Here is a 26766-nt window from a genome sequence, read left to right as displayed (position 1 = left end):
CCGAGTAAATTTCAAGAGAGGTTGGCTGTTGAAATAATGGATGAAGTACATTAATGCTGTTTTTAAGGCATTTTATCTTGAAAAAAACATAGATCAGTTCTTGGCAAATACAGACCTATTTCAATAAATTAACCCTATGGCTTAAAATAAATCCCCAGAAAGCCTTTTCCCACTGATCTTAGGAAGCAGCATTTCTGTCATTTTAGACGTCCACCTGCTTTACATTCTTCTGGCTGAGCAAAAAGCATTTCGGGGCGGGGGGAGGGAATCAAAGACTCCTCGTAAAGTCCAGGAAGCATAAACAAGAAGTGGAAGAAGTAAATACTGACTGATAGCAAGCGCTATCAGTCTCTCATTCCTGCCACCTCGCATGGGTGTCATTTTTGCAGGCACAGGAAGGAGGCAGTCACGGCGGGGGGGGGGCCGGGGGGGCGGGCTGTTTCTGCAGATAGCGATCTATTTCCCCAGGCTTGCGATAGTACTTGTGCGAACTATTGTATCTGCCCGTAGGCGTCTGCGCCCGCACCCCTGCGCGTTTGCACCCATGTGCGCACGTCCCCCCGCCGCCGCCCGCCCCGCGGGCGGGGGGAGGGGGCGGGGCCTCGCCGTGACGCGGCGGGGCGGGGCGGGGCCGTACAAACAAGCCGGCGCCGGGCGCCGGGCGCGCCGCTTCCAGGCGGGCGAGGCGGGCGGCAGCGGGCGCTCCCCGCTCGCTCCCCGCTCGCGCCGCCGCCGCCGCCGCCGCGCGCGCTTCCCCCGGCTCCGCCGGCGCCCATGGGACAGCGGGGCGGGCGCTGCCGCACGGCTCCGCGCCCCGGGCGGTGAGTGATGCGGGGGTGCCGCGGGGGGGCGGCGGGTGCCGCCGCGGAGCGGGTGGCAGCGGGAGTCGGGGCGATGGCCGAGGGGGTCTGCCCCCCGCCTCCGGGGGCGCGGAGGTGCGGGCACCCTGCGCTGCCTCCCCTCCGCCCGGCACCTGCTGCCGGCAGGTGGGAGCCCCGCTCCCGCGGGAGGCGAGCGCCGCACGGCGCTGCGGGGCTGCGGAGCGCGCCTGACCGCCCGTGCGGAGCCCGCCGTCCCCAGCCCCGGGGAGGGACGCCGGGAGCTGCCCCGCGCCCTCCTCGCTCACTGAGGCAGGCTCTGGCGTCGCTGTCGGAGGGGTGGGGGGGAAGAAAAGAAAGGAGAGGCAAAAAAAGTGGTCGGCAGCACCTGGATTGTAGGCAGGGACTAGATTTAGTCCCTGGGCACTTTATTTCTTTACCTCCGTCTTTCCCTGTGGCGAAATGACAAGGACATGTAACGGCAGAACGGCAGGGGTGTGGAAGCAGGGCGGCGAAGTGCAGGGCTCCTACCTGACAGCAGAACAACTTGCAAAAGCTCCTCTGAGCATCTTTGATCTGTTCCTACGCTGAGTGCTGGAGCTGGCTGGATGCAGCGTGCTGACCTGGAACCTGGCAAGCTGCGTAGCGCTGCAGGGCAAAGCGGTCTTTGGGGGCTGGCAGGAGAGCACGAAGCCTTAACTCGAGCTCACGTCGGTTTTGAATGACTGGCCCCCTAGAATAGTACAGGTTACTGCAGTTCTCAAGGTGCTTTCCAGGGATAACGGTATAAGAGGTTCAAATCTTGTGGGAGCCAAAGGATGCTGGGAGGGAGGGATGGCAGCCCCTAGCTGGAAGAGTCCTGGTTTGGTCTTGTCTTCCAGCCCTTCAAAAGATCAGGAAAGGGCACCCAGCTAAGTACAGGCAATTTAGTCACCTCAGTCGACAGGGAATTTAAGTATATACCTCTCTTTCCGCTCTGTGTTAGTGCAGTAGGTTGAGGGCTTTCCCTGTTCCAAGACTGTACCTTTCTGGGTACTGGGGAGGCAAAAAAAAAAAATCAGGGAAGTCCTATGAATGCCAGGCTTGAATAGTTTGGGGATGGAGTGTCTGCAGGGATCATCTTTCTGGCACAAGAGACCCATTCATTGCCTGCTCCCACTGAGAGCCTCTGCAGTATATATGGCAAGTGGCACATTTAGTAGAACATTGGTGTATGCCCATATGTTGTCTGGCTATCAATATTACATTTATTTATATTTACATATTAACTATTACAATTTATGTCTGCTGGCATTTCTTGCACTCTCAAACAAGTGCATTTCCCACATTGCTCAGAAATGAGCACCTATCAGTAAGAGCGCAGTTACTGACATCAGCTTCAGCTGTATCTTGCACATCCACCCCTTCAGCGCCCACCCTGATTTTTTTTGCTTTTTGAAAAATGCAGAGGTTTTTGATACTACATAGCCGAATGAATGCCTTCAGTAGGTCAGTAGCAAGATTAAGCATCTGAAGCAAAGCCAGCTTTTGCCGTGGAGAGGCAACAATTTGACAGAGCAAATTCTGACCCCAGCATTGCCAGATTGCAGCCTCTGTCCCTTCCTTGTCAGAATACTACCTTGGTTATTCTGAATTAGTCATATGCTTCCACAGACATTACAGAAAAATAGTGGGTCGAAAACAGTTTTCCAATACACAAGAATGCATGTGTGTATAGATAGACACACAAGTCTTTTGCTTTTCATTGGAAGAAACCAGAAGTGTTTTTATTAGTCTGACTAGCATGGGATCTCTCCCTTCCCTCTTCTAGAAATGCCACCCAGAATCAAGAAGCTATCAGATCCCCAAAATATGTCAAAGCCGATGGATTTCCATGAAAGGTTTTGATAATTAGAAAAAGAAAAAACTGAAAATATGCCTGGGCAGTCCAAAATGGGTCCTGACGCATCATCTCACCTCTTGCTCCAGAGCATGAGGGTTCCCTCCAGGTCACCATGTAGTGCTTCACTTAGTAAATTGATTGGTTTAGCTAAGTCTAATACAGTGATGACCTCACCAGTACCCACTCTGCTCCAGTATTATTCTGAAGGCAGGAGAGTAGAAGACACAGAAGTCAGCTTGGAATATGAACTGAAAGACTATCTGAAGGTTTTGGGGGTTTTTGTTTTTATTGTTTTAAATGTCATACTGGTATTTGGAATGGGGCCCACAGCTACAGAGTGGTATGAGATTGCTTGGCAGAGAAAATGAGAATGGGATTGTTTCATCTGCTGTGTTACCTTTTTCAATACATCCAGTTAAGGTGAGCCTTTGTACAGAAAGGGAACAAGACAGGACAGAGCCATCCTTCCACACAGGTTGTTTTCTTGGGGACAGCTTTGATGAATTAGGAAGCAACTCTATTAACTGTGCGATAGATTTTGGCTTCCTAATTAGAATGTGACCCATTTTGCTTGGGAAGTGGGATGGGGAGTAATTTCTGGATTTTGAATTGAACATTTGAGTTTACAGGGGGATAAAGAAGGTAGTGGTACGGTGTACCCTTTTTCTTTACGAAAAAAATTGAGTCCTGACAAGTGTTTCAAAAATTGCTAGAAGGTGGTAGGGGGATTCCATATTAGCATTCAGTACAAAAATTTCTGTGCATCCTGAGCTTTTCAAGTTTATTTTTATTCTGCTGTAATGTCCCATTTTATTTTCACCTGCATGAAGCTGTTTGAAATCTAGGGTATTCTCTTTTCTGAAAACTTCTATGATCTCTTGGCATGACAGATTGCAATGGTCCCTTCTGACCTTAAGAAAAAGAGTGCATGATATATATAACTACCGTCTATTATAAATTTTCTACTTTATTGCTCACACTGGAGCTGAACTCCTTCTTTAGTAGTCATGAACTGGTGACCTAGCTAATTTGTATGAACTGTATTTATCACAGCAGGTGCAAAAATGCAGCAGAATTCAGCCAAAAATACGTACTACCAAGTCAGCCTTTCTCAGTTTAAGTTCCCCTAACCAAAATTTAAAATTTAAAAAGTATATTTCTGAAGTCTTAGAGCTGGTAGACAATATATCATCTTAACAGCATTGAAATTATGAGTAGATTTCTTAACATGCTGACTATAAAAATTAAAGCCATGGTTTAATCTCTACTGGTTGTGCAGCATTTTGTAATACAATTTGGGAAGCGTACCTAGACAATATCATTTAGGCACTGTAATATAGGTTCATACAGTTGCTTATCTTTTCACCTCCCCTTTTAATGCACAGATTCCTTTTTCTATATATCATGAGGTGACCAGCAGTTTATGCCCCCAGGGATCTGTGTCTTCAGTAGTATATAGTTCTATTTCATTTAATAACTTGTCTCTGCAGCACTTACTAAAGTAGGCAATTACTTGTAGTTAATTACTAGAAATTAGAGTTTGAGCATTTCACTGGCACATGTTTAAAACTTTTTAAATGGGATTAAAAAACAAGGTGGGGGGAAGTATGGGAAACATTTCTTCATGAAGAGGGCATGGTGAGGCAGTTTAATACTTAAAAATAACAAAATAAAGAATAAGTCTAAAAGGAAAAAATGTTTCATAAACCAGATTAGATTTAAATAAAAAACTTGCTCCCCTTTCTATCTTGCTCTTGACTGAGCTTGAAGTGATAGCTGCACTGGAGAGTTTTGTGCTAACTGGGTACAAATTGTCACCTGAAAGAGCTTGTATAAGCAACTAAGGAATATATCCTATGGCAGACACCATCTATTCTTAGAGGATAGGAATATATACTGTTTATATCAACGAGTTCTTGAAGAATTTCAAGTACACTACAATTGATCTAACAGTACTTTTTAAACATATCACTGAATACAAATGTTCAGATCACTGATTTATCAGTTTAGAAAGTTGTTTGTAGAGTTGGTTAACTCAGTTATGGAATTTTTTTCCCCAATATAAGAAGCCATCATAGCAGATGTGTGGGTTGTACTGCACAGCTCAGTTTAACCAGCAGTGTTAGTCCTGCGTTTTGCTGTATTGAGTGCCCAAATATGTGCAAAGGACAATACAGTCCACAAACCGTCCTGAGGTTCTATCACATCTGCAAAACTAAATACACTTTGTAAGAACAGAAAGTCTCCCTTAGATTTTTAGCTCTAATCTCCCTCTAGAGACAAACTTCAGCAACTGATCTATGGTTCTCATTCAGGCCAGACTGACTTTTTTTAGGTGCCTGGGCAAAGATCTCATTGGTGAAGGGCTTCAGTTCTGCAAGGAGAGAAGGTGAGGACATCTGAAACTTTGCCTGCTCAACCTCAGTCCCTAGAGAACCATGAAAACAAAGCTTCTCTTTAATGAAGGTGAAGTAATCTGCTTGTTCATGGGAAGGATGTAGTCTTCCCTCTCCCAGTCACTGTCCTGGTAGTAATTGTGTTTAACTATGCTAAACCTCTCAGTGTGTTGCTGTGGGCTTTTTTGTGAAGTATTCCTGTCAGATTTGTCAGCAGGCTCTACCTGATGCTTACTGACTGCCCTACAGACACTCCTTGTGTTCCATCCTGCCAGCTTTGGCAGCTAACCTGAAGGTTCTTATGAATGTTCAGAGCTAAATCCAGCCCCATCCCACCCCCATCGAAAATGAAGTTATCAGTCCAGGCAAAAACTACTGTATTTGTTAATGCTAATTAAACTAAAAATTATATATAATCTAGGTAGCATAGACCATGCCATTGGATGAGGATAAACATACCGAGACATTTAAATACCCTGGTAATGTGGTAAGAGATAGTTAGAAGTCATAAAAGAGTGACACATTTCAAAGAGCACAGTAATATGCTTAAAGTCAATGAAATATGGCACCTGTGACCCTCAGCACAGTTGCTGAGAAAAGCTTCCATTTATTTCCAAGTTACTGTTACTTTTGAAGAGGTTTTAATCATGAAAATCATGAAAGCTGATTTGACTGGCAATGTTCACATTAAACTGTGTTGAATAAACAGTATGGCACATTTTGCTAATTAATTGGAGAAAGCTGAAGAAAAGATTAAGGAAAAGCAATCAGACTTTTTGAAAAGTCTTGGTATAATCTTCAAAGCACCATTTAACATGAACTGTGTTCCTTTTACCAACTTGCTCATTTACTTGTAGCAAACACAATAGTAATGACTGTCAGTTAAATTTTTGTACTAATCTGGAATACAAAGTCATTGAGTGAAGTCTTCTATGCTCTGCATGACTTGTGGAGGCAGTGAAGAGAAATCTTAAAGTAGAAAAGTAATTTGGCAGAGTGGCTGCTATAAACTCTTTAGTGCATGCTTATTATTGTTGAAACAGTTTTTCAGACCCGCAAATTATAAAGCTATCTAATATGCATTTGCATCATTTTATATAAACTGCTGTAATCCTAGCCACCAAACTGCACATCTGTAAAAGTATTAAAGAGGACATAAGGGAGGAAAGCTGAATGGCAACCAATTTATACGCCATTTTATTCCTGGACACCACTTTGCCCACACAACATATGTTTTGTGCTGAATTTAGAGGCACACTCATGTCCATTGCGTTGCATTAGTCTAACACAACAAAATAGCTGATCCAGATATCAAACATATATGGTTTGAGAGAAACAAAAGAATAGGAAGAAAAGGCAAAGATTTATTGCTTGCAAGCAAAACAATTGTATATAGGTACTTTGAATGGCATAATTACTGACATGGTTCACTGGGTGTGTATAAAATGCTACAGGTACTGTAGCAGTGTTCGGCAGATGTGCATGGGCACAAATAGTTGGAGGAAAAATGAAATTCTGTATATCTGAAGCAGAAGATACTCCCATGTTACTCTGAGGTCTCATGTTGCAACAGAAAACAGTTGCTTTTCTTTATTTAGAAAAAGCTATGCCCCTAAAAGTATTTCGGTTAAGAATGGGAAGACACTGAAGCAGAGCTCCTGAGGCTCAAAACACTATTTGAGGTGTAGCCCTTGGTACCACACCTGTAATATCCCACAAATTTCAAAGAAATGCCAGCCAAAACAAGAGTGGAGCTACAGTTAAGAGACACCTTGCTGTGTCTTTTATTTCCCCCAAACATTCCCATGTTTTACTCAGCCACAGGAAGGCTTAAATAAAAAAAAGTTGGCAACTGAGTAGTATGAAAACTATGAATTAAAAACAGTCCCAATGAATTGGTATATATAGTTCATTACAAAAAAGAAAAAAAAAAAGAAATCCCAGCAGTGTGTTGTCACTAGTATCTGAGACCAGTAGCTACAAGTTCATCTATCCAGAGAGAGACAGCCTATTGCGGAACTTGGCTATTAGCATAGCATATTTCAATCTGACTACTAAGAAAAATGGGTTCCTATCATTAGGCTTTAACTTAATTCCTTTCAATAACAGTTCAACCTGTTCCTCACCAGAATCCTATTATGCTTTTCCAGTAAGGTGTTAAGACAACAACTCAGGCTTACTATTTATGGAGCTACAGACTCTTAAAATATACTCTGAAGTAAGTGGCTATCCCCTTAATCTGTGACCTTAAAATTCAGCAAGAGTTGATGTTTTGTTGCTCTTATGTCCTGAGCTGCCCATCAGTCACTGATCCAATCTGGCTTGGCTGGTGCAGTACCATTTGCTCACATTGCTGCTGAATATGGTGGCAGCATAGCTCAGTGGGGACGTCCACCATGAATTTACCTATATTGAATTGTCTGTCTCCCAGTGTCCCCCCACTATCTTCAGTGTGGGACTAATAATAAAGATTATTTCTTGTTAAAACTGAAGTAGATTAAGCTGAGAAAGATTAATAGGAGTGGTGATGATGGGGAAGGGGAGCAGAAGATTAATGATGGCAGCCAAAATGGAGCGCGCTCAGCCAGATAAAACTTAACAGTGACCAAAAATGGAAGAATAACAAACTCCTCTGCAAAGTTGCCTCACAGCAGACATCACAGAACAGCCCAGGGCATGACCTTCTGCCCAAGACAGGGCATGCCCATGACCTCAAAGCCTGCAGGCATACAGGGAAGCACACACTCTTTTTTGACTTCACAGCTATCTTGACACTTTGCTTCCCTCTCCTCCCAGCCTTGATTTCTGCTGCCTAACAATATTGCTGCCTTGTAGCCCTTTAAAAGTGATAAGAAAAAGGGAAAGCATAAAAGTAATAATCAGTAGCAAACATCAGGAAGCAGACCTGCTCCATTCAGGGTGGAGTCGTGACCTCTGTAAATGCAAAGCTATCACCCAGAACTTTCTAGATCACTTAGAAACACATCATTAGTCCATGTCACACTGGGACTTAGCTTATTGTGGAAAAGTCATTAGTTTCTTTTCAGATTCTCTGGAGAATTTCCAAAACCTAGCCCTTGCATTTCCTCAGGTTGTTCATATGTAATTTTATATTTCAGCCCTTGTTAGCTGGTACAGTGTGCACTGTTCCAAGCTTAAATTCATAATTACAGTAGCCTACTAAGGCAAAGCAGTCGGGTGCTCTGCCATAACGGCTTCCACTTCTCAATGGAGTTATAAAATACCAAAATCATACTTACCCCAGCCCTCCACTGAGGTTATAAAGTCATTGGAAGGCATCTAACTTTGGGGAGCTTGTATGCACAGCCTGCTCATAACACGACAATCTAACAGGTATGCTGTGTGTGAGGCCATTAAGATTTCACTTCAAACATTGCATTAAAAACACCCTGACCATTAAATGTGGTTCAGTGGTGGTTTTCAGTAGTCTTTTGATAAAGTGTAAAGTTAGTTGTTTACATCAGAGCAGCTTGCTGGCTGATTTTCAAAATGACCTTCAGAAGTATCCATTGTGTATTTTCTTTCCTGAGTATCATAGCTGGAACCACAGCTTTTCTAGCATTTTGTTGATGAGGTTGTACTATATGGTTTTATCATATTACCTTTTTGCAGGGCCAGAGTGCATACCACCTGACTCTATCCTTAGAAACCATAAGCACAAAGCAAATGTTAACTTGACTTAAAAAAATGCATGAAAATTCAACTTTTCCTTGGTCTGCTACTCACCCAGAGCTCTTCCTAACTTCTTTCTAGGAGAACATTACCTTCCCATGGTTGGGCAGCTCTATCTATATTGTGTAAGCCTTTTTCCCAGGAGGCTTTACTTCTAAGGCTGCTGTCATATAGTCCTTTAGGATGCTGTAATTCCTGGGCTTCCTAAGAGACCCTCAGCTTTTAGTAATGCTTTTTTGGTCCAGTCAACACCTTTTCTTTTTTTATGTTGTATTTCTAAGATAAACCTATTATTGCAGAATAAAAAAAAGCACTTAATTCTCTTGTGATTGTTGTTCAACTCCAATGAAATCAGATTTAAAAAAAAAAAGAAATAATACTCTGGATGAGTGTTGGGTGCAAGAGAAAGATTCAGAATGTTCATGTCTCCTGATGACTGGAAATAATTTTTTCATGACGTTATTGTATGTGTCTGTCTTTTAAAGAATGTAATTATACCAAATGATCTATGAGCCTAGAGCTGGGAAAGCTGAAGAAGTTTGTTCAGTTGAGAAAAGCATACTTGCAGTGTGGCTTTAGTAGTGATATGTCTGAGTATAAAATAATGTGCTTCTTTTCTTTGTCTTTTCCCTCTTTCAGCAAAGTTTCTGTTTGAGAAATACACGTTCACTCAGCAAAACAGAAACAACTTTTAAAGGTTGTTCTCGGTGGAAATCACTCTATGCACCATTAGCTGCTTGAGTGAAACCAGACTAAGAACTTCTGTCATGGCAGCTTTTCTGCTGGGAGCTGTGTTGCTTATTGTTCAACCTCAGATAGTGCCTTCCACACCGGCTATAAATTCGAAGGCTGAGGCTTCTCAGTCTGTTCAGAGAGAACTTTTAAAGAAAACACCTCAAAAAAATGACTTCAAGGAAAACATTCATTCTAATGGATCATGCCGGCAGCTGCCACAGACTATCATTATTGGGGTAAGAAAAGGTGGAACAAGAGCTTTGTTGGAGATGTTGAGTCTCCATCCAGATATTGCAGCAGCAGAAACTGAAGTTCACTTCTTTGACTGGGAAGATCATTACAGGAATGGATTGCAGTGGTATATTAATCAAATGCCATTCTCTTATCCCCATCAGATCACCGTGGAAAAAACTCCAGCATATTTCACATCACCTAAAGTGCCTGAAAGAGTTTATAACATGAACCAATCAATGAGACTACTCCTTATTTTAAGAGACCCAAGTGAGAGAGTACTATCAGATTACACCCAAGTGTTCTATAATCACATGCAGAAGCACAAGCCGTATCCATCCATTGAACAATTCCTGATTAAAGATGGTGAACTCAATGTGGACTACAAGGCAATAAACAGAAGCTTATACTACATTCACATGCAAAACTGGCTGAAGTATTTTCCTCTTGATCATATCCACATTGTAGATGGGGATAAACTAATCAAAGATCCCTTCCCAGAAATAGAGAAGGTAGAGAGATTTTTGAAGTTATCACCACAGATAAATGCTTCAAACTTTTATTTCAATAAAACTAAAGGCTTCTACTGCCTAAGGGACAGTGGTAGAGAGCGTTGTTTACATGAGTCAAAAGGACGAGCACACCCACAAATTGATACCCGGTTACTCGAGAAACTGCATGAATATTTCTATGAACCCAACAAGAAATTTTTTGAGCTTGTGGGCAGAACATTTGACTGGCACTCATTTGTGGCAAGTTAGTGGTAAGCTTCAGAACCTATGTTCCAGTGTACATTTAGAAATTTTAAAAAGGGCATTTAAGCTATAATTTATTTGTAAAATCCATAAATACTTCTGTACAGTATTAGATTCACAATTGCCATATATACTAGTTATATTTTTATACTTGTTAAATTTGAAAGCATTTTGTATTGTTTTTCATGGTTGTTAACGTTGTGTATGATGTGTCTATATGAAGAAACTAAATTATTTCACTGCAGAAGATGCTCTCTTGAGAGTGTGTTGTCTTTTTAATAAGAAATTAATTTTAACAGAACTCTTCAGAATTATTTGAGTACTTTGGCCTTTCTGGACTACTCTGAACTTTCTCCTCTAATTGCTAATGAATATGCTAAACTTTACATTTCCATTTTTCTTGCTTTAAAATGTGGTTTAATAATTTTTCTCATTTGAAAATATTGTTGTAGTTAGCAAATTGTTCCATCCTGCTTTATAAAATTATTTCCTGATAAAGTGATGGTCCTTATACATGTTGGGATACACACACCCAAGGGACAATGAAAGTCTCTGTGTAATATGACATATTAACTGCTGTACTTACCTTCATATTTATTGTTATAACAGGTGATCCTCAAATTCTTTGGCAGTACAGTGCAGGTTTCGTGGCAGATTTTTAAAGATTCTATGGGGACCAGCTCATAAAATCCAGAGTTAACTGCAGAAATATGATCAACCTGAAAACTTCCTACAGTCTCTGAGTGTTTATATACTTCATAAAGAAGGAGTATTGAGAGAAGAATTTAAGCAATATAGGGACATTTTCAAGGTTGCTTATGACTGTTCCTACACTTTATAGCACACTTATGCTTTGCCACCGCTGAAAATGAACTATTACACTAGAAAAATTAGTTGGTCTACATTCTAATAAGCAGCAACTTCACTTACATAAATATTACCATGCTTGTACCTCATTTAAGGCTGTTTTCTACAAGTTGAGCAGGTGCTTCCTGAAACCAAAAATTGCCCATGGACTACTGTTCATTTAATCTCCTTTGAAGATCCATGATGCCAAGTCTTGATTAGACTTGTGAGTTGTGGGAATAACCCCAATTCCAGGAACTTTATGGTCTTCCATCTGCTAAAACTGGAAGTTAGATGTTAGTACATTGGTAAAAATTACAGCTTTCTTCGACCACAGTAGTTATGATGTCTTGTTAGTCATCAATTTCTGGACTTAGAGTTAATCCTGTTTCCACACAAGACTTGCTATAGTACTTTCATTCTGAGCTCCTAATTTTCATTTTATGATCTTGAGTTTAGCTGCTGAATGTACAGTGGCAACACCCTGTAAATTTGAACTTGTAACTGATTGTTACAATCCCTTATAAAATTTTAATGTAGATTCATTAATTTTTTTCTGGTGAGACGGTGCAAACTTGGGCTCTATGGCAAGGTACTGTCTGGATGCAAATATCCCATATTATGCTGCTTGCATGTAAATTTGCAGGTGCTGCCCCTCTCTCTCCTGCTCCTTGTGCACCTGCCCAAGCTGTATTCAACCTCAGAGAGGTTGGTGGTGTTTTATAAAGTAGACCTTTGATGAAAGCCTACAATGAAATGGTATTGTACTCAATAAAATATTTTCTCAATTGCATCTTTCTCTTTTTTTCATCAGTTTCTAAGTTTGGAAGACCAGAATTTAGGATTCAACTCCAGTTTAGGTTCCAGTTAAATGTTACTTAAGAATTGAGCTGTAGCCTAGTGGATTGATTGGAAAGCAACTACTGGGTTGTGCTTGTATGGTCCATTGCTGACACAGAATATACAACAAGGAGGGAAATTTTTTGGTGACAATAATGGCACATCTTACATGAGAAAGATGCCAAAAAATAACAGGGTTATATTACCATCATGCTCCTACTGAAGATTTAGAAGAGAGAAATTCAGGGAGTTTTGTGTAGGGGAGGGGCAGTATTTTTTTTCTACACTCATTATTATCCCATTTCCTTCCTAATGTGATCTCTGCAGGAACAATCTGGACCTAAGAGATTTTGGCCCAGATGAATGGCTTCCCACTGTATAGTTCCACCTTCATTAGTGCCTCTCTACAGCCCCAGACTAAGCCCACCATGTTCGCCAACTTTTTGCTGGGAAAGGAAAAGTGCGACCAGGATATATGACCAGAAGCCAGAGGAGGACAAGAAGGCAGGATTGCATCAAATTCACCTGCAGCAGGTCATACAGGGTAGCATAGGCATAAGTGTTGGAACTGTGAATGCCAGAGCAATATTGACACCTGATGTTGGTACTGAGAATACTTTTAGATATATGATGCTACCTGATACCAGTATCTTGCCTGTCACTAAGCTGAACACATGCACATGTTCCCCCCTACCCAGTGTGGCTTGTCACTGTAGAAGGAGAAGTAGAGCATAGGGCCTCATAGCATATTCTCTGTAGGATCAGGAGGTGAAGTGACCACTTCAGGGGGACACCCTGAAGCAGATGCTCACAACTCATGCCCTAGACCCTAAGTTTAAAGGGGCCCACAGACTGCCATATTGAACGTGTACACCTTGTTCAGGGATGGCATGATTGTACAATGCCTTATCCTGGAGGTTGCACGGCTAGCTGTGTGGTAGCTATGATGTTGATGGACAACAAAGCACACCCACGCTAATGACAATGGTAATATTTGCCTGCCATAGGTGCCCTAAGTTCAAGAGTTCCAATACTTAAAACTAGGATTCTGAGTGTGAATTTTCAGTTTAACAAGAGCAACAGTCACTTTCCACACATGCATTACTGTATTTAAATATATTTGCTAGATTATTTCTAAAGAAGTGCTAAACAACAAAAGCCAACAGAAGAAAATGAAGAGAGAATGAAGGAAAGAGGCTGAAGCACAATGCAATTGGGACTGTAGAAACACTAATAGTGAGCTTTGCGGTCATGCCACATCTATTCATGAAAGAAAAAAAATCCCTGAAAATACCTTTCAGGTGTTATGCAATATAGGTATTTATTTCTGTAAAACTCTACCATCTCGGGTTTAAAGTACAACCACTTGGGTGTTGCTCCAGAGGCATGTTTCCTCAGGGCAGCTAGCCAAGTCTGTGATCAGTCCTGCAAATAAAGAATAAATAGAACACTTTATGAGAATTCAATGTCCAATTCAAAGCCTACCACTCCCCTTGAGTACAAGAAGAAATACCAATCAAGTCATTAATCAGGGTGGCACTGCAGGACTAAGTCTTGCCCTCTGCTTCACAAGACAGATCAGTGTGAGTCTTTGAAACCCAGATACTGCACCTGGAGAGGACAAAGTTTAAACTACAATGATTATCCCATGAGCAATGCTGAAAGAGCATGGAAAGGAAAAGAAGTATCATGAAAAAAAAAACCCAAAAGTTATTACTTTATCAAGAATATTGCTACATCTATGCTTGGTGCTGTATGATCCTTTTACATGTGCTTTGCTGTTCCTTGTACCTTTTACCCGATGTTGTAGGTGAAATAACATCTACTGTGCTTGAATAAATCGACATTGTTCTGGAACATCTCAGAAAAAAAATCCATCCCTTTTTTATTCTTGTTTGAGCCTATTTGCATTGGGAATATGGTAGAGCTACACGCATTGATGTGTGTGTGAGACTTACCACCATAGAATATATTAGATGATAACATCATTACCTTGGGCCTCAAAGCTGATCATTTCATATTTCCTTGTCTACATGCATTTTCAGACTCAGTTTCTGCAGAAAGCCAGGATTCTCATTCCCTGTTGTCATCCACACGGATTTCAAACGTCTAAAGAGAAATAAGATGGGGTAAGGCGTATTGCCATGTATCTGTCTTCTGCTTTATCTAGCATGGCTGACCAGATATTTTAAAAAGTTCACATATGCACCCCACAAGTTACAGGCTATGTATCAAAACTACTCAGAAGACTATCCCCTCTCCTTTCCCATTTTTAAAGCCTGTGACGCGAAAGTCCTAATTTGGCTCACATTGAGTAAAATATTGCAGTATATTAGTAGGTGTGCTCTAATATAAGTAATAAATACTCTAATAAAGTAATAAAAAGTACAGTAAGGCAAAAGTATTAAACTATCATATGTCAACAAAGTGTGTTGAACTTGCTACTAGGTATATATCAGCTGAAATAGTTGCAGGTATGTGCCCCTACAGATTTACCATTCTTTTCTCATTCTTTACCTATAACTTTTATTTATATGACTCTGCCTAAGTGCCCAGTATGCTGGAAAGATTGTATTATAATTCCTTCATTTTGCAATTGTGTTGGAAAGGCCAGTTACAGAAGGAAGCCATGCAAATATCTTATGAGTGAAAAAAACTTTCATTAATATTTTGCCTACCAAAATAAATAAAATTGCATTTCTGTCTCCTAGAATATTAGCAAAGGAGAGCAGTACTCTATTTTCTTGCAACAATAACCCATTCACAGTAAATTTTCTACTTAACTACCACACAAGAGTTGATGTAGTTTTTAAGTTAATAGTGCAATAAACTCAACAGTGATGCTGAAGATTTTAAATGCCTTCTGGGATATATAAAATATGCAAGTCAGGGTGGGGAGCAGCTGGGTGCATAGGAACAGCTGATCTCATTGGTCTGAGAACATATTTTTTTTAATGATAAGGGACGTGAAATTTTTGGCTTGGGTATCACTTTGTGTTGTCTATGAAAGCAATGTCTTCAATTAACTTCCAAGTCAATAATCCTATCATAATGACATCATCTTTTTACTTGCTGTTGACATTATGCTCCGCCAAAACACAGTTTAAGAGCCAAACCCCGAACAGCAGGTGCATGAGGGATCCCTTAGTATAAAAAAATATTTTAATACTCAGGCACATAGCTTCAATTATGAAGGCGCATTGGCTTGAACAAAGGACTGTTTGAAGTGAATGGAAAAATTCTTAATTTGGATGAGGGTTACAGAAACAGGAGTGTGTGTGCATTCATAGTAAAACAGCAGAACAACTAACATGCCCTCCCTCCTTGGTTTTCAGTCAGTCAGTCAGTCAGCCAGCCAGCAGTATTTCAACAGTAATGACCAGGGTCAGCTTCCAGGACTCAACACAGTTCAGTCCAGATAACACTCAGTTACAAAAGGAAGAGTTCTTGCAGTATTTCTTATACCAGACAGTTCTCATGCTATCTCCTATTACTAAATCTTGTGAGATTCCTCTTTCCTCTCCTGTATGTTGCTGTATCACACGTGTCTTATAATTAACTATTATATTAACACTCTGTAAGAAAATAGGTCCATGATCTGATAGTATTTTTATAGAATACTGTTCAAATGAATGGGAAATCACAGCATTATGGGGTTCAAAACATACTTTATCTATGTTTGCTCTGACATGTTTTAACCTTTAATTGAATAAAATCCAACTTATTTGGTCTGCATCGTTGCATTACAGGAGTAACTATCGTCACACATGAGCAGTTATCTAATGCATTTCCTAAATAGAAATGTGTAATCAAAGGAACATATTTTTATTGTTGCTAGAGTAGCAGTTATGTTATTGGCCATATTATGAGACTTTTACCCATACTATGAACGGTAGCAGTATTTCTTTTGAAGTAATGGAAACAGTTGGAGAACCATTCTCTTGATCCATGTAGGAATGGGGTCTTTTTTCCTTTTGTGACTATGTAAAGTACAAAGAACAGAAATGCAAGTTATGTTATATAGTCAGATAACAAAAGTTTACTGAAGTGGAGCTAAGCCAAAGGTAACAAAGTGTGCATGTGCAGGAAGAAATGGAGTTGGAACCATACAATGTCTTATTTATTTTAGTGTCATATCATTTTCTTGCCTGAACAGGTGTGTTCCTTTGCAAGGGGAGTAGCAGAGGGAAAAAAAGGACACACTGCAGAAACATAGCACCTAGTCCATTTTGACTGTCACACTGGCGGGGACCAGGGCTAGACAGCCACATGAATACACAAGGACACTGGAAGTGGATAGTAAGGGGACACTGGATACAGGGGAACATCTTATCATGGCCTCATTCCCTATGTTCACATCCTTACAGAAGATGAACAAGCACCCTTAGGAGAAACAGCTTCTTGTCCAGTTCTTGCCTGTGCCACCTAAACAGAGAAAAGGCACCCAACACCATATGAGTATCAGTTGATTCTGATGCCTTAAGGCTTTTTTTTTTTTCATAGTCAGTGCAGTATAATGCAATTAGACTTATTATTCACCTAAGTTTCTAAACTTCCCCTTTCTTTGTTTTTAAATTTGTACTAAGTTTTCCATCTGCTACAAATAAAAGGGTTTGATGAATAAGTGATTTACAGCCTGCAGGAGGAGAAGAGTTCATATTAAACATTTTGCAGACAGGAGACTTGCAAAAGAGGATATTTTCTCACAGAAAAAAGAGCATCTGTGGACCAGTTGGTTTCTTGCTGACTAAGCCAACTGGATATGATACTACTTTTGGCAGCTTTCTTATTCTTGTGTGGGCTTCAGTTATATAAATTCCATAAGATATTTATTATTGAATATAGCTATATATTGAATATCATGCATATGATGTTTTATTATGTCGGCATTAGTTTTCTAAGTTAATTATTTAACATCAAATGATGTTAAAATCCTAGTGCCTTTTTTCATACGTAATAAACTTGAGTCAGCTAATGATCAGACATTCATGAACTGAAAAGAAAATAATGTAAAAGTTGAGCTGCCTCAAATGCTTCTTTTTGTGACTCATACAAGAACTTTTTTCTGCAGCCTTATGGAAGAAAGTTAAATTTCAAACATGGTAAATAAAGAGGAAGATTTACTATCCCTTACAAAAGGGCAAGACATGAAAAATGGATTTTAGCAAGTGAATTAACTGTTCATGAAGTTGAACAGGGGTTGACAGCTCAGGAAAGTGAAAAGGAAAAGCCTTTCCTGTTCTCAAAGCAGGGGTAAAATGGGTGTCACAGCCTCTGTAGGGACCTGCAGAGTTCTGTTATGTTCCCTCCATTTTATCACAAGCATGAGAGTTTTACTGCCTCTCATCTGGCACCAAAAGATGCTTTTTCTTCTCCTGTGCTCCCGGTTACTAGCCTTGAATTGGTCTGTTTAGCTGTGACTGTACTGGAAATAACAATTTAAACATAAAGTGGAAAGTGGCTTAGTAGAATCAGCTTTATTCTCCACCTACATAACTGCTCGCCTTACAGACAGTTATGCTGAACCAGCTGGGAGGACAATGTGCCCACTGCAGACAGCAGGAATACATTACACAGATATTGCTGCTAAACAATTCATTACCCTATCCAGGAGACAGCTTTGGCGTTATTCCTACTAACTGAAGGACCTCAGCTCTTTAAAATCGCAGCCATTCCATTGGTGGACAGCCATGATCTCTTGTATTTGATTGTCTAGTAATAACTACTTGCTGGGGGATGATGCCCCTAAATTTCTTTTTCCCCAAACCAGTGATTCAGAATGTGGTTTCAGCAGATACAAGCCATGGCTGAATGCTCAGAGATACTGCTTAATCTGGCCAAAGCTGATCAGAGCTGTGCCAGAAGAGGAGTGGATCCAGCTGAAAAAGAACCCAAACAAAAACTTTTTTCCACTGCATCAGGTCCCTGGTTCTGATCATCACACTGTTCTGCAAACAGAAGCAACCCTGAGCAGACCTAAGTGTGAGGCAGACTTTCATTCCAACACTGCCACTTGACTATTACACTAGACTATTAAACTACAGAAGTCTTCAAGTTTTACAGCACCTTGAGGTATTCCTGCCCTCTATTTGTACTGCCTTAGGACTGGTACAACTTTGTGGCCAGTTATCCTGTGCATTGGATCAGTGAGCTAATGTATTTTTTTTTATACATTTGCTTTAAAGCACTGGTCATGCAGAGACAACTAAAGAAGTGGCATGCTGTGGCCAGTGTGGGGGTTAATACTAATTTTGCCACTGAATACTTTATGCTGTGACACCACAGCTCTGGTATGTCCATTGCAGCATGACCTGTCTTCACCCATTGAATCGCCTAGCTCAGATCAACCTATGAACTGACAAATGCTCTAGGTAAAAACATTTAAGTGGAATGAATGCCCAGAGCTCATTTTTACCTCTTGACATATGTGAGACATAATAGTACTCAAACACTCTAGGTGAGGAGGAGTGGGTGGCAAATGACCCCCCCACCCTGTCTGTGAGGACACTGCAACAGTGACAGTACAGAATTCCCCATAGCTTTCAAAATATTCATCTCTCAATGGGTTCCTTTTACTTTTCCATTCAATCCTTAACTTGTCTGCCAACAAAGGATAGGGGGTCTAAGATAATTCCTTTTTTTGAAGGAGACACCTTTAGGACCACCCTTAGCCAATTTCACAATGGATCTGTGCCAGAGCTTCACATTTATAGTTGAATATGTGATGGAAGCAATCAACCAGAAAAAGAATGACAAAAAAAAATCTTTCCTAATCTAAAAGGATATACAACTGTTGATCATGTTTAACCAGAATTCTAATAATTTGGAAAATTATTTTCTAATAAGCAGGATTGTTACCTCGTTCTGCTTTCAGATATGCTGATTAAACCTAGTGCCCTCCATACAATCATCTGAGGAAAGAGACAATACCATAGGGCCATAGACATAAACTATAGTATGCAATTATATCATCTGAAGTACTGAGAGAGCAGGAAGGCTACTCTTTCCTCTTGCTGCTGAATATGTAGTTTCTACTATATTTAATGTCAGGCTTACTTTGTACCTCTGAAAGGAGAATTCCGCTTAGAATATTTCAAATACTATTAATAACCCTGATAAATTTCCTTTTCTTATCTGTAAAATCAGTTTCTAAAAACTTGTTCTTAACTTGGCAAGTGAGGAATGTATCTAAAAAGCTCTACAGACAAATGTATCTGTACAGCTCTGGTTTCTGCTGCAAATAGAGTGATACTGGCAGTTCTACAAAACTGGTAGAGTCAGTGGATTCAGAGTTAAAGTCAGAAATTCCCAGTCTCACTGAAGTCACCATTGTAGAATAACACCTAGGTGCTCAAATCAATTCCTCTATGTCCCATCACTGGCATATATCACTCAAGTATTTTAAGGAATCAGATTTGCTTTTATGCATTATTCAGTTAATGGCTACATTCAGCACATCTGATTTTTCAATACAGTACACTAATTTCTAATGCTATGGCAGATATGCCATTACTGGCTAAACGTCTTTCAATGTTACAGTGTCACAATCACTACCATGAAATATCTACAGTTCAGTGACAATAATTTATACTTATATAATGCAATTCCTTCCAAGTATTTTATAAGACCCCTGAAATGCAACCACTGTTACAGTGGAGAATGACATTTAAGTTGTGTTTAAAAGTCATACAAAAAAGGAGACAAGTCAATGCTTTTGAGGAAACCAAATGCAAACCTCTAGCCATAATAAGGACAGTGAAAACTTTAATGTGTAGGTAAAACAGGAGTTTATTTTTAAGCACATCCACCAGAGCCCTACAAGGTAAACCATGCAGTATCAATGTACCTTGCTCTGAAAATGGAATTGCTGAGGAATGAATCAATGGTCCCAAAAAGAAAGAAAAAGTATTTTAAATCAATGCCTTTCAACAGTATATTCAGCCAGAAATAGATACATTGTAAATTCACCTACTGAGAAGTTGGCAGGTAAGAGCCGTATTTTTAAAGGTACTTACGTACCTGGAAATGCAGGAAGATAACCACTGGGATTTTCAAAAGCACCTTGGTAAGTACCAGATTCTTTGTAGGGGCTTGAATACTGTGGCTCTCATTGTCCCCTGAAGGCTTTGTGAATATTGGCACAGGGAAATGGGCTGTACCTTCTGAAAACAAACAAACAAACCAAGAAAAACCTGGAGTCCACAACTGGAGAAAAAAATGCTTCATTTTAAATATCTACAAAATGAAGTGATGAAAATAAAATCTAATCTTTAAAGACACCGAACACTTAAAGGAAGATATTTCAATGTAGAGAGTATAATTTTTCTGTCTACGCCATCTCAAGTGATAAGATCTCTGTAGCTTAGCTGAACCTTTTCTGAAGTCTTGCTTTCTCCTCAAGCAAAAGTTATAAAGAAAACCAACCAGAGGACAAGGGGGACCTATCTCAGTTCTACTTTCCATGGAACAATTGCAATCACATCACACGAAATTAGCATCATAAAAAGTGAAATAATGGAAGAAACCCAAATCATCAAATAAAATACACAGACATTAGACATACACTCAAGTTTTCCAGATGGTAAAACAAGCTCCCCAATTAATTTAAATCAACACAGGTTCATTAAAGCCAACACACTGTGTTATCATATACTTCTCATCACTGGAAATGGGATTTGAAGAAAACAAAAATTATCTGTAGTTGTTCCATAATCCCTCTGCACTTTTGAAATTGTATAAAGGACTTTATTAAAATGTGACTAAGGTCTTCCCTCTGGTCCCAGAAAAGAATAACAAGGTTATTTAGCCATCCTTCTTAAACTAGCCAAACTGTATGACAGGGAAAAAAAATCTTTAAAATTCCACAGCAGAGTTGGGTCAAGGCAGATATCTTTCAAAGAACAAGAAATCATGTAGAAATTAGCTAGGCTCCAAGTGTTCATAAAATCCCCTCCACCCAGATAAGCACATTTCAGTTTTTAGTTACTGCCTGTCAATCCAATGCATGCTATGCAAACTTGTCTTGCACAGATTTGACTTGTTCACTCTTTTACAGAGCTCATTTAAAACCATGCCTGCTCTACAAATTTTCCAGCAGGACAGTCAATAATCTGCTAACTTGATACATTGCTTTACAGTTTATCACAAAAAAGACAATGAAGTTAAATGCAGCAGAAGGATGCAGACAGTCACAGCAGTTACAGTTCATTGACAGTGTGTTCTGCAGACCAAACTAAAGATTTGCAGTGGATCAAGTTATTTTTCTTTTATTTCCCCAGAAATGTCTACTAAATTACCCATATTTTGACACCTGTAACTCAAGGATAAGAGAAAGACAGCTAATGAATGAAAACAGGTTTTTCTTCTGGCTTTCTTGGAGCTTGTCTATCAGTAAAGAAGTTACCAGGGGTTTTTGCCTTTTCTAGTACATTAAGTGAATGCCTCATGCAAAGGAAATGCCAGTTTCCTTCTCTCCATTTCATACTTCAAAACAAAACAGAAAGAATGTGCAGGATTTGTTATTGAGGCAAATGCCAATTTGGTCATGCAGGCAAGCAATTCAGCAATAAGAGAAAGCAGGAAACTGCAGATTGGTTTATGAGGTGCGGACCATGAGAACAGCCATCATTCCTTTGAAGGGCACCTATTAATCATCTCCTAACAACTTTTTAGCCTCCATGGGCAATCTCTGAGAAAAAGCAATGACCTTTAATCTGACTGTCCAGATTAAAACGCTAGTTTGAAAAGCAGGAACAACCACAGCCACTGCCCTTTATTGAATGAAACGTGTCTGAAGGATCATGCTGATCTGATAAGAGAGGTCACTCACATGATGGACATAGTGAGCAGAGAAAGATTTTAATAAACTGCAGATCAAGGCCATGACTATGCTCAGATGCCAGCTGTAGTTTAGGTAAGAGATCATAGAAATGTGGAGTTGCTAAGCAGCTTTGCTCTTTTTTCTTATTATATAATTCATATAGATGTTCATGGAAGAACCAGCTCTGTCTATAACATCCCCAGAGGAATACTGTGGAATCTCTAACTATTTTCCTTCAATTTGGTCTCGATCAAGAGGTGTCCTCAAATGGGCTCCTCTCTGCCACATTACCATCAAACTTAGATTAGCTCAAGGGGAAAATGTGAAAGTTAACACAAACTTCAGAACTGGTCATTAGTAACTATCCCACAACAAGATTACACTTTAATTCATTCCTTTCATTAAATGTCTTTCTTTACTGCGTACCTGAACAGAGGTTTTCTCTCAAAATTATGGGGATATGGTCTCACTGGTGGTGCTGTTCTTGCTGAGTGTGTGCTAAGGCCACTTGTCTTCATTGTCAACTGGGAAAAAAATATTTAGAAAAGCAAAATGTAGCTGTAGGTGAACCTTGATATAAGGACAAAAGGGGCTATACTGTCCTGCTTCTGCCTGCTTCTGTAGAAATCACGAAAGGGAGAAGAAAACAGTGTGCAGGAAGAAAAAGGTGCTGCAGCAGTGAGGTCAATGATTACATGTATTAGATTTATAGATTTAGCTAAGTTAAGCTAAAGACAGCACTACATTCTTTTCTAATAAAGCCAACAAAGAAAGCAAACAGATACATAAAATATAGCAATAGAAAATGTTTGTAAATAAAATAATAAACTGCTGAAAAGATCAAGCTTTTCAATATTTTTTGAAGTGCTTGTATTGGTATTTCATTTGCAGGAGGTAACAACGTTCCTTTAAATCATTGAGAGTAATTGAAAGGATCTGGCTGTAGATTGTTTGCAGTTTTGAGGATTAAATATAGGAAATGTAAGTCGCCATTCTGTAGTTAATGGTCCCATAAAATAAACAAAGTCTTATTCTACGTGACTTTTGTGGGTGAGTATCAGAATGCAAATTAATTTTTCAACTAAATAAACTGGCATCGAATCATTTAAAAGCTTATACAGTTGCTAGCAAGATGTACCTCATGCCTTCTTACAATAAGTAAGCGATGCAATGTGTCACAACTCTTACAGTACTGTTTGTAAAAATTACGTACCATTGCTGTTCTCCCTGGTTGGCTGTAAAAAACACGCATAGGATTTAAACAATGTCTGAAAGCCCCTGACAACATTATTTCAGATGTCCAGATGATGTATAACAAAAATCTTTACAGCCTTACTTGCAAAACCAATCACACAATGCTGAATTTTCATGTGCTATACCTTCTGCTAAGTGTGATTCAGAACATGCTTGCATTAATGTTGTCGGGCAAGATTCCAAAAAAGAATAAAAAACTACAGGTAACTCACCATCGTTCTTTAGAATTGCATGAGTACATGACTGGGCTTCTGGAAAGGAGACATAATAAGATTTCCCCCAAGGATCCTTATGGAGATGTTTTGGGAAGCAAACAGCTTTTCTCCAGATCTTGTAAATTATAATCCTTAAGTCATATCATTCTAACATTTATCACTACTCCAATTTGCCCCAACTCCCAATGCCTTTAAAATCAGTGATTTTTTAAGCAGTGTAACTGGAGTTAAAGAGCCCAGATGAGCTGCTTGCTAGAGATATAAAAGGGACTCCACTCAAATGCTAAAACTCATATTTAATGCTATATCTATTCTGAATTCCTGAAATATTCTACAGTTTGCCTATAATGCCTACAGTTTCAAGGACACTGAAATTGTTTTGAGGAACAAAGAGACTAGGGTGGCACATTTTAAGCAAAACGAATATTGGCTTAGTAGTGTTAATAAAACCTGTTTTATTCTGACTATAATTTTCTGATTGTAGCAACCTGGTTCAGCATTTATTGCCCTTCAACTCTTGTTCTACTTAAAATAAAGGGAGCCAAAAAAAGTCACAAGTGTTCACCTAAAAGCATTTGCGCCTCTTAGAAGCTGATCAGCAATAAATGTAATACAATACTATTAACACACCGTAAACAGAATTCAAAATTAGTCCTTTATGCACTTGTGAATACAAAGCAGCAAAGGATGCAGAAGAATAGCTTTGCAAGAAACCCTCTTTTACTGAATAAAGAATGGACAAAAATTAATATTAATAAAGAATAGATTAAAAATAAAATTAATGGAGAAAAGATAACAAAGATTAAATGATATAATGTTTTAGTTTTCTATGTTACTCAACACAGATAGCTTCTGACAAGGTCACTCTGGACAAAACAGACACAATCTAAATTATCTATCCTCGTCTTGACAGTCCTCAGACCACATTTTTTGAGTCTGAACCATAGAAGAATCCACATATGCTTTTTTTTAAATGTAATGCTACAGAAGCAGTTAAGAACATCAGTACCACAGCTAATAGATATCTGAAACTCTCTTTCTTTTGGATCTTCCTGAATATACATCAAAGTTAATTCCATCTCTCTTGGGTGGGATTCCATAGCTTAACACCTCCCAAGCTTTCTCAAACATATGTGGAGATTTATAGCTATATGATGACACAGTGATCACACCTGCAAAACAAGAGGCAACACATGAATTCCTGAAAGATAGGAACATCTACAAAACCGTGTGAAAGCTTTGATTTTCCCCTGGACTGAGCTAACCTCATTCCTGGAGGTAAAGCAAAACAAAACCAAAAAACCCCAACACCCCACTCAGCTCACGCTCACTATACATAATGTTTCCCCATGTCTCCTGCAGTCTGACTGTCAGCTCTCCATTGATTCATCCCTCATAGGCTTTCTTGATCTATTCATGCCCCCTCCCCTTTTCTAAAGTCTTTGAAGTTTCAGATCTCTGCTGAACCCAGGCATAGCCCTAGAAGGAGTACCCCATTCCAGCCAACAAGGAGACAGTTTGTCTCTCAGTAGCCCAGCAGCCACTCATATCTAAAATTCTTTGAAGTTATATACCTTAGGCTGCCTTATCTGTGTCATTGTTCTACCTTCTCGCTCACTTTAACAACCTTGTTGCCATTTCCCACAATTTATGCATTCAGGTTGGCAATAGAACAAAACTGAACTGAGAAAGAGGCATAGATAGTCAATACTAGATGCACAACAAATTCTCAAAGTATATATTCCCAGATAGAAGAAAATGCATTCTGTAAATGCCTATTAATATATTTTTTCCAATTCTAAGTAGTTACTTAAATTGTAATCAAATGAAGCAGAGCAACATTTATTTTAAATACAAGATTTCATGGCACAAATTTATTGACACCAATAAGATCCTTATAGCCCTTAAAATGTTTTCTGGAAGCTGTGAAAAGCCAGGCCTACTCAGGATGCAAATACCTCACTTCCCTGAATGGAACTCACATCAGAATTTGGGCCCCTACGTTCCCTGTCTAATGCACAAGAAGACTTAGATCTCTCAGAAGGGCTACCCTGCACTGTTAATAGAAAGTTACTTCGGGTACGCACCAGAAAGCACTGCACTACGGAGTGCTCACTTCTGTGACTCTGGGTATGGCCCTGCCAGCTCTCCTGGAAGCAGGGTCCAGCATCTCCTCCTGAGGATGAGGGCATACCTTTCACACAACTGAGGAGGACTTGTTTTCTTTTAGAACAAAGCTGCACCATAGTGTTATTCCTACAAATACCAGCGGGTAGCATTCATTTCATACAACTTTAAATAACTGTGGCTGAGCTAATTAAGTCAGGGTCCCTTTCCAGCTGATGGCATGAAGGTAACATTTGGAGGGGTTGGCTGACCTGACATTCTTTAGAAATTTATTCTTGGATAAGACGAATCACATCCTGAATGTGCTATCCATTTACTGCTAAGGTAGTCGAGGTAGTTTCCACCTCAGAAGTAGGCACCCAGAGTCCAATTAAACTAACCCCATGCCCCCTCATGGTGACTAGAATACTTTGTCAAGAAGTAGAGGACCCTCACTAGCCTGAGTGGCTTCAAAGCCATGCATTGCTTCTCCAGATGGAGAGCCCTTATCAGAAGGCTGTGTGCCCCCATGCCTCTGACAGAAGCTGTGCTGTTGTGTAGAAAAGCACAAAATGCACAGGCCAGTCCTCTGAAACACTCCAGGGAAAGTAGGTTTGTATTACACTCTGAACTAAGTATTTGCTTTACTTTTGTTTCTCTTGTTCTTTTTCCCCCTTGCTAAAGACAAATATATAAATAGCCCTAGAATTAAGAATCAAACCCAAGACTCCTTTTCTCTTAAGTAAGTATCACCTCCCAGGTGAGCGTATTTACCCCAAGTCTGTAAAAGAAGAGATGGTCAGGCTGCCATCGCTTCTCCTCCAGCAGCTAGTTATTTAAGGAAAATAGCTAGAAAGCAATGCCAAGGGGGACCCAGTTCAGTAGCAATGTGCTGGAATGACATTCAGCAAGAAGTTCCTCCTCCTGTGCCAAACCAAAGACTTTGGTATTACTCTGCTTTGCTTCTGACTTCCTAGCATAGGTGGGAACTAGCTTTTCCATTCTGAGCTTGAACAAATGACAGGACTTTATGACTTGCACCTGAAGAGCTATCAAGTAATGAGAAAACATCTAAATGCTTCTTGGTTTCAGCAGATATTATGCAAGCAGAATTTGGATCATGATCTAGATTTAGGTGTCAGATTTGTGTCTACAGCCCATTTTAGATGACTGTG

At 39.8% G+C, this 26766-nt stretch overlaps 1 protein-coding gene across 2 annotated transcripts; it reads left to right on the top strand.

Annotated features, from left to right (window-relative positions):
- Positions 1–653: 653 nt before the first annotated feature.
- On the top strand, positions 654–15886 carry HS3ST1 (heparan sulfate-glucosamine 3-sulfotransferase 1). Of its 2 annotated transcripts, XM_064449145.1 has the most exons (3): positions 654–821; positions 9429–10518; positions 12524–15886. In XM_064449145.1, exon 2 carries the CDS (start codon positions 9557–9559, stop codon positions 10514–10516), a length of 960 nt encoding a protein of 319 aa, XP_064305215.1. In that variant the 5' UTR covers positions 654–821; positions 9429–9556; the 3' UTR covers positions 10517–10518; positions 12524–15886. The 2 variants fall into 2 exon arrangements, with proteins under 2 accessions (XP_064305215.1, XP_064305214.1); XM_064449144.1 differs by lacking the exon at positions 12524–15886 and having other exon boundaries at positions 9429–12149.
- The last annotated feature ends 10880 nt before the right edge of the window (positions 15887–26766 follow it).

The sequence above is a fragment of the Phalacrocorax carbo genome, chromosome 4, assembly GCF_963921805.1.
Source record: "Phalacrocorax carbo chromosome 4, bPhaCar2.1, whole genome shotgun sequence".
NCBI lineage: Eukaryota > Metazoa > Chordata > Aves > Suliformes > Phalacrocoracidae > Phalacrocorax > Phalacrocorax carbo.
The sequence above is the reverse complement of the archived record's forward strand: the minus strand, read 5'-3'. Positions and strand labels throughout refer to the sequence as shown.